At 50.3% G+C, this 7,500-nt stretch overlaps 2 protein-coding genes across 2 annotated transcripts in view; one reads left to right on the forward strand and one right to left on the reverse strand.

Moving 5' to 3' along the window:
• Positions 1 to 36: 36 nt before the first annotated feature.
• LOC131732135 (phosphomannomutase 1) lies at positions 37 to 2,779 on the forward strand (the record flags this gene model as incomplete). Its single annotated transcript, XM_059021067.1, is given in 5 exon segments — positions 37 to 128; positions 627 to 726; positions 1,097 to 1,172; positions 1,497 to 1,612; positions 2,253 to 2,779. Coding segments are annotated over 5 exon segments (495 nt in total), but the record flags the coding sequence as incomplete, so codon positions are not given.
• A 2,311-nt stretch (positions 2,780 to 5,090) lies between these two features.
• The window catches only part of LOC131732134 (cold shock domain-containing protein C2-like), a 4,225-nt gene continuing 1,815 nt past the window's right edge, over positions 5,091 to 7,500 (reverse strand). Inside the window, exons 2-4 of the mRNA XM_059021066.1 lie at positions 6,564 to 6,768; positions 5,938 to 6,060; positions 5,091 to 5,307 (exon numbers count right to left, since the gene is read on the reverse strand). Of these exons, the coding sequence (XP_058877049.1) occupies positions 5,145 to 5,307; positions 5,938 to 6,060; positions 6,564 to 6,739 (462 nt within the window). The 5' untranslated portion in view covers positions 6,740 to 6,768 and the 3' untranslated portion in view covers positions 5,091 to 5,144. The remainder of the gene's footprint in view (positions 5,308 to 5,937; positions 6,061 to 6,563; positions 6,769 to 7,500) is intronic.

The following is a 7,500-nucleotide window of genomic DNA, read 5'->3' on the forward strand; positions in this document are numbered from 1 at the left end:
GTTGTAGTCTCTCTGAGCTCTCCTCTCTTTTCCCAGGCGATTCAGAACCAGTTGGGGGAGGAGCTGCTTCAGGATCTCATTAACTTCTGCCTGAGTTACATGGCTGTGCTGAAACTACCCAAGAAGAGGTGAGGGGACCCCGACACTGCGCCGCACACACTGGGGTACAGAGCAGGGCTGCAAATCACACTCCTATCACACAGCAGTGTGCCCAGTCCAGGTTTTACTGCTACCAGCTTGATCAGCCCCCAGTGTGTCTAGCTAACAAGCTCAGGTGTGTCTTATTATTAAACTCCTAGTGAAACCAGGACTGGATCACACTGCTGTGCAGCGGGAGTCTGATTCCCAGCCCTGCAGATAGACTTTGGTTGAAGGAGGTTTGTAGCTGATTTTATAGTGAAGAGAGCTACAGGATATTGCTGGGAACTGTGGGATATTTAGACAGAGAGATCAGGGAGGGGAATCAGACTCCTATCCCACAGCAGTGTGATCCAGTCCAGGTTTTACTGCTACCAGCTTGATCAGCCCCCAGTGTGTCTAGCTAACAAGCTCAGGTGTGTCTTATTATTAAACTCCCCTTCCCCCTCTCCCCCTCTCCTCCTCTCTTCTCTCTGTCTCTCTCTCAGAGGCACTTTTATCGAATTCCGGAACGGAATGCTGAACATTTCCCCGATTGGTCGGAGCTGCACGTCTGAAGAGCGAATTGAATTCTCATTAATTGACAAGGTAACCAGCCTTGATGCTTCCCTATGCTTTACCAGACCTCTCTGTGCTTTACAATGCTTCCCTATGCTTTACCAGACCTCTCTGTGCTTCACAATGCTTCCCTATGCTTTACCAGACCTCTCTGTGCTTTACAATGCTTTCCTATGCTTTACCAGACCTCTCTGTGCTTTACAATGCTTCCCTATGCTTTACCAGACCTCTCTGTGCTTTACAATGCTTCCCTATGCTTTACCAGACCTCTCTGTGCTTTACAATGCTTCCCTATGCTTTACCAGACCTCTCTGTGCTTTACAATGCTTCCCTGTGCTTTACCAGACCTCTCTGTGCTTTATCATTGTGTTTATTTAATTTATTTAATTTTTTTTATCAGAAAGAGAAAATTCGGGAGAAATTTGTCACCGCCCTGCAGGAGGAATTCGCTGGGAAAGGGCTGTGTTTCACCAGGGGTGAGTGAAGGAGCCACACCACCCCCTAGAGTACAACACCGGCAGTGCATCAGAGAGGGAGGGAGGGAGGGAGAGAGGGGACGGAAGGGAGGGAGAGAAGAAGGGAAGGGAGGGAGGGAAGGAAGGGAGAGAAGGGAGGGAGGAAGGGAAGGGGGGAAGGGAGGGAGGGAAGGGAGAGAAGGGAGGAGGAGGGAGGGAGGAAGGGAAGGAGGGAGGGAGCAGTTCAGTCTCTGGAGGGAGCACCCTTTCTCTTAGGGGGGTGAGGGAGGGAGGGAGGGAGTCTGTGTGTAAATTATAAATTTCGCTGTCTGTTTTATCTTGCAGGAGGACTGATTAGCTTTGATATTTTCCCAGAAGGGTGGGATAAAAGATACTGCCTCGATATCCTGGAAACAGAAGGACTGGAGATCATTTATTTCTTTGGGAACGAAACTTCACCGGTGAGGAGGGACTGGGAGGGAAGCGGCGTGGCTCTAGCGGAGCTGAGGAGGGACTGGGAGGGAAGCAGTGTGGCTCTAGCGGAGCTGAGGAGGGACTGGGAGGGAAGCAGTGTGGCTCTAGCGGAGCTGAGGAGGGACTGGGAGGGAAGCAGCGTGGCTCTAGCGGAGCTGAGGAGGGACTGGGAATGAAGCAGTGTGGCTCTAGCAGAGCTGAGGAGGGACTGGGAGGGAAGCAGTGTGGCTCTATAGGAGCTGAGGAGGGACTGGGAGGGAAGCAGTGTGGCTCTAGCGGAGCTGAGGAGGGACTGGGAGGGAAGCGGCGTGGCTCTAGCGGAGCTGAGGAGGGACTGGGAGGGAAGCGGCGTGGCTCTAGCGGAGCTGAGGAGGGACTGGGAGGGAAGCGGCGTGGCTCTAGCGGAGCTGAGGAGGGACTGGGAGGGAAGCGGCGTGGCTCTAGCGGAGCTGAGGAGGGACTGGGAGGGAAGCGGCGTGGCTCTAGCGGAGCTGAGGAGGGACTGGGAGGGAAGCAGTGTGGCTCTAGCGGAGCTGAGGAGGGACTGGGAGGGAAGCAGTGTGGCTCTAGCGGAGCTGAGGAGGGACTGGGTGTGTTTTTCTAATTTCTAATTCTTGTTCTCTGCAGGGAGGGAATGACTATGAGATTTTCAGCGACCCTCGTACAGTGGGGTACACAGTCAGCTCCCCAGAAGACACAGTCCGGCTTTGTAAGGAGCTTTTTGGGGTGCAATTGTGACTTTCGGGGGGAGGGGGGGGGGGGGGGGGGTGTGGAGCCTTCACTAACACACCCACGATCAGAACGCGATCGTCAAACTAATTCCTGCAAACAAATGAGAGGAAAACCTGCCTCGCGCTACAGCGACCCCTGCTGGCCAGGAGGGCTTACAACAGACATTAACCACAGTAATAATAATAATAATTATGACACGCTGCAGGACTGGCCCTTGTCCTCTAGGGGGCGGTAGATGACACCCAAATGTATTATGCAAATGAAAAATGTGTGGAGCTGCTGAAAAAATGATTGTGTGTATATATATGTATATATATATATAATTTTTTTTTTTGAATGAGTGAGTTTGCAATTTATTGTAAAGTACTGTAGTTTTAATCATAATAATAATAATAATAATAAATACATAAATCTGTTTTCTACATGTTTTTTTATTATTTATTTTGACACAAGAAATTGTGAATAATAATAATAATAATAATAATAATAATAATAATAATAATAATAATGACAAATAGGCAGTTTTTTCCTCTCCAGATTGATCTACAGTATAATACAGGACACTAAAGAGATAATAAAGACAGGATTAATGCATTTAATGGCAAATGTTTTGACTAGAATTCTGTCTCCAGTCGTTTGCCGTTGAATTTACACTGAAGACGCTGAGAAAGACTTCTAGTGGAAACGTTTGCTGTTGAATTTACACTGAAGACGCTGAGAAAGACTTCTAGTGGAAACGTTTGCCATTGAATTTACACTGAAGACGCTGAGAAAGACTTCTAGTGGAAACGTTTGCAATTGAATTTACACTGAAGACGCTGACAGAGACTTCTAGTGGAAACGTTTGCCATTGAATTTACACTGAAGACGCTGAGAGAGACTTCTAGAGGAAACGTTTGCCATTGAATTTACACTGAAGACGCTGAGAGAGACTTCTAGTGGAAACGTTTGCCATTGAATTTACACTGAAGACGCTGAGAGAGACTTCTAGTGGAAACGTTTGCCGTTGAATTTACACTGAAGGCGCTGAGAGAGACTTCTAGTGGAAACGTTTGCCGTTGAATTTACACTGAAGACGCTGAGAGAGACTTCTAGAGGAAACGTTTGCCGTTGAATTTACACTGAAGATGCTGAGAGAGACTTCTAGTGGAAACGTTTGCCATTGAATTTACACTGAAGACGCTGAGAAAGACTTCTAGAGGAAACGTTTGCCATTGAATTTACACTGAAGACGCTGAGAGAGACTTCTAGTGGAAACGTTTGCCATTGAATTTACACTGAAGACGCTGAGAGAGACTTCTAGTGGAAACGTTTGCCGTTGAATTTACACTGAAGACGCTGAGAGAGACCCTGTTTTACACCATGTAATAAAATTAAACTTTTTATTAACCACACATGACTAACGGCTAACCCGTTTAATATCACACCCCTGTTAGTATCACCACCCCCTCTCCACTCACAGTGAAACAAAGTGGTCTAGAATATACATAATTACGCTGGCCGGTATAAAGAACTACAACTCCCATCACACTAACAGCAAGGGCTGCTGGGAGCTGTAGTTCTTTATAGAACTCCACAGCCTGCGTCACTACAGTGAGGACTCGCGCTAAACACCCTTTGCTTTAGTATCGCGGCACTACCTTTGTATAAAGAACTACAGCTCCCATCACCCCCGGCTGTTACCGCGAGTGGTGAGGCATGCTGGGAGATGTAGTTTTAATGCCGATTTTATTTTAGTGCTGGTAATTTTTTTTTTCAATTTTACATCTTTATTTAAACATTTCACAGCTAACACGAACAACAAACACAGCAATACCAGGCGCTGATAAAACGCATTCAGATGAGTTTAAAGACGAAAAAGCTGATGGCAATGCTATTGATAAACGGTGAATTGCGCATTTTAAATCATGCGACTCACAAGCTAACATGGAAATGCTTTGCTACATCAGACTCTGCTGAACTTGTAGTCGGGACGTTCTGTCTCTGAGGAGAAGATGAGACTGTCCTGTCGGATGTTTTTGTAATCTGACCCCTGATCGTTTTAGCTACTCGTGTTTATTTCACCCCACGCGTCTGGAAGCTTGTCACAGTTTTTTTTTGATTTTTTTTTGGAGGGTCTAAAATTCTAGGAGAAAAAAAATAATAGAAAATAAAAAAAGAAATGATAAAGGGGCAGTCATATCTTCCTCTCTCCCCTCTTCCTCTCCTCTCTTCCTCCTATCTCTCCCTTCTCCCTCTGCCCTCTCCCCTGCCCCTCTCCTCTCTCTCTCTCCTCCACTCCCTCTCCTCTCTCCCTCCTCTCTCCTCCTCTCCCTCCCTTCCCCCTCCCCTCTCTCCTCTTCCCTCTCCCCTCCTCTCCTCTCCCCTCTCCTTTCTTCTCTCTCCCCCTCCCCTCTCTCTCCTCCACTCCCTCTCCCCTCCTCTCTCTCCCTCCCTTCCCCCTCCCCTCTCTCCTCTTCCCTCTCCCCTCCTCTCTCCTTTCTTCTCTCTCCCCCTCCCCTCTCTCTCCTCCTCCCTCTCTCCTCTCCTCTCCTCTCCCCCTCCCCTCCTCCTCTCCCCTCCTCCCTCTCCTCTCCCCTACTCTCTCTCCCTCTCCTCTCATCTCCTCCTCCTCTCTCCCCTCCTCCCTCTCCTCTCCCCTACTCTCTCCTCTCCCCCCTCTCTTCTTTCCCCTACTCTCTCCCCCTCCTCTCCTCCTCTCCTCTCTCTCTCTCCTCTCTCCCCCTCCTCTCCTCTCTCCTCTCCCCCTCTCCTCCCCTCTCCTCTCCTCTCCGCTCTCAGTGAAGTCTAGGCACTGATGACGCGTCCTGTCCAGGTTTCATGCTTCGTTCCTGGGGTCAGGTGTGTGATCACCACCTCCACCGCCTGGATCTTCTGGTTCTTGGGCGGGACGGAGCAGACCTTGTAGGTGACCTCATCCCCCTCAATGGGAACGTACTCCCCCTCGATACTGCGGAGGAGAGAGAGAGAGAGGAGGGGGGAGGAGGGGAGAGGGAGAGAGAGGAGGGGGGAGAGAGAGAGAGGAGAGAGAGAGAGAGAGAGAGAGAGAGAGAGAGAGAGAGAGGAGGGGGAGGAGAGAGAGAGGAAGAGGAGGGAGAGAGAGAGGAGAGAGAGGAGAGGAGAGGGGAGAGGAGAGAGGAGAGGAGAGAGAGAGAGAGAGAGAGAGGAGGGGGAGAGAGAGAGAGAGAGGAGGGGGATGAGAGAGAGAGAGAGGGGGGAGAGAGAGGAGAGAGGAGAGGAGAGGAGGAGAGAGGAGGAGAGGGGGAGAGATCTAGTCACTCGATCAGAACGGAAAGCATGGGAGAGGGGATGGGGGGGTGGGGAGGGTGTGGAGGTCAGACTCACTCTGAGATGGAGGGGAGGGTTGTAGGGTGTAGGGGAGGTCACTCACTCTGAGATGGAGGGGAGGGTTGTAGGGTGTAGGGGAGGTCACTCACTGTGAGATGGAGGGGAGGGTGTAGGGGAGGGGAGGTCACTCACTGTGAGATGGAGGGGAGGGTGTAGGGGGGAGGGTGTAGGGGAGGGGAGGTCACTCACTGTGAGATGGAGGGGAGGGTGTAGGGGAGGGGAGGTCACTCACTCTGAGATGTGCACGAAGATGTCCTCTCCTCCGCTGGCCGGGGTGATGAACCCGTGACCCTGCGAGCGGGAGAAGTGTTTACAGTGACCCCTGCAGAGAGAACCAGCCGCAGCACGAGCAGAACTGAGAGAGAGAGAGAGAGAGAGAGAGAGAGAGAGAGAGAGAGAGGAGAGAGAGAGAGAGAGAGAGAGAGGAGAAGTGTTTACAGTGACCCCTGCAGAGAGAACCAGCCGCAGCACGAGCAGAACTGAGAGAGAGAGAGAGAGAGAGAGAGAGAGAGAGAGAGAGGAGAAGTGTTTACAGTGACCCCTGCAGAGAGAACCAGCCGCAGAGAGGGAGAGAAGGGAGGGAGGGAGAGAGAGAGAGAGAGAGATACAGACACACACACACACAGAGAGCACTAAGACGCGCACACACACAGATAAACACACACAGTGAGAGAGAGTGAGAGAGAGGAGACAGACACAGACACACGCTCACAGACAGAGAGAGGAGACAGACACAGACACGAAGAAACTGAGCGACATGTCGGCCATATTGGCTCAAAACCTCCCACAGACCACAACAGGGCTGTGCCTCCGCGCCGGAGCCAACGTGGCGGCTGCACACAGACAGGACATACTCACGCAGAGTAGGTCCGAGTGCGCTTGGTGGCCAGGGGGCTGGGCAGCTCCCCTCTGAAATGAGGCTGGCCCCTCTCCCACACCCTGCTGCCCTCCCGCAGGAACCCGAAGGGGAGGGAGAGGGGGGAGCGGGGGGAGGACAGGGGCTGGGTGGGAGAGCTGAGCTCTGGGTCCCCCATGACAGTGTGTCCCTTAGCAGAGCTGGAGCCTGGGGAAGACAGGAGAGCTGGCTAGGACTACGGCTCCCAGCATGCCTCTGCACCCGTGGCCATGGTGAGGCATGCTGGGAGCTGTAGTTCTTTGTGCTGCAGTCATCTGTTCCATTACAAACCTCTATTACAATACAGAACTACGGCTCCCAGCATGCCTCTGCACCCGCGGCAATGGTGAGGCATGCTGGGAGCTGTAGTTCTTTATGCTGTGGTCTCGTATCACAAGCGATACAGACCTCTATTACGATACATCATGTACAGCTGTGGACAAAAGTTTAGCAGCATCACCCTCCTCTCGGTGACCCCTCCTAGACTCTGTAAATCAACTCGGATAAAGGCGTCTGCTAAATAAACTAATAATAATAATAATAATAATAATAATAATAATAATAATAATAATAATAATAATAATAATTGTTAAAGCGGTGACGTCATGTTTCAGTATTATTATTATTATTATTATTATTCAGAGTGTTTTTTTGTCATTGTTTGCTGGTATGCTGGGGGATGTTTAATACACACGTCATCATTATATACAGTGTAAATGAGATTACTATACAGTATGTATAATTAAACAGAGATACACACTGAATACGCACCCACACTGACACACACACACACACACACACACTGACACACACACTGAGACACACACACACACTGAGACACACAGACACACTGAGACACACACACTGAGACACACAGACACACTGAGACACACACACACA

The sequence above is a fragment of the Acipenser ruthenus genome, unplaced genomic scaffold (genome assembly GCF_902713425.1).
Source record: "Acipenser ruthenus unplaced genomic scaffold, fAciRut3.2 maternal haplotype, whole genome shotgun sequence".
Lineage (NCBI taxonomy): Eukaryota > Metazoa > Chordata > Actinopteri > Acipenseriformes > Acipenseridae > Acipenser > Acipenser ruthenus.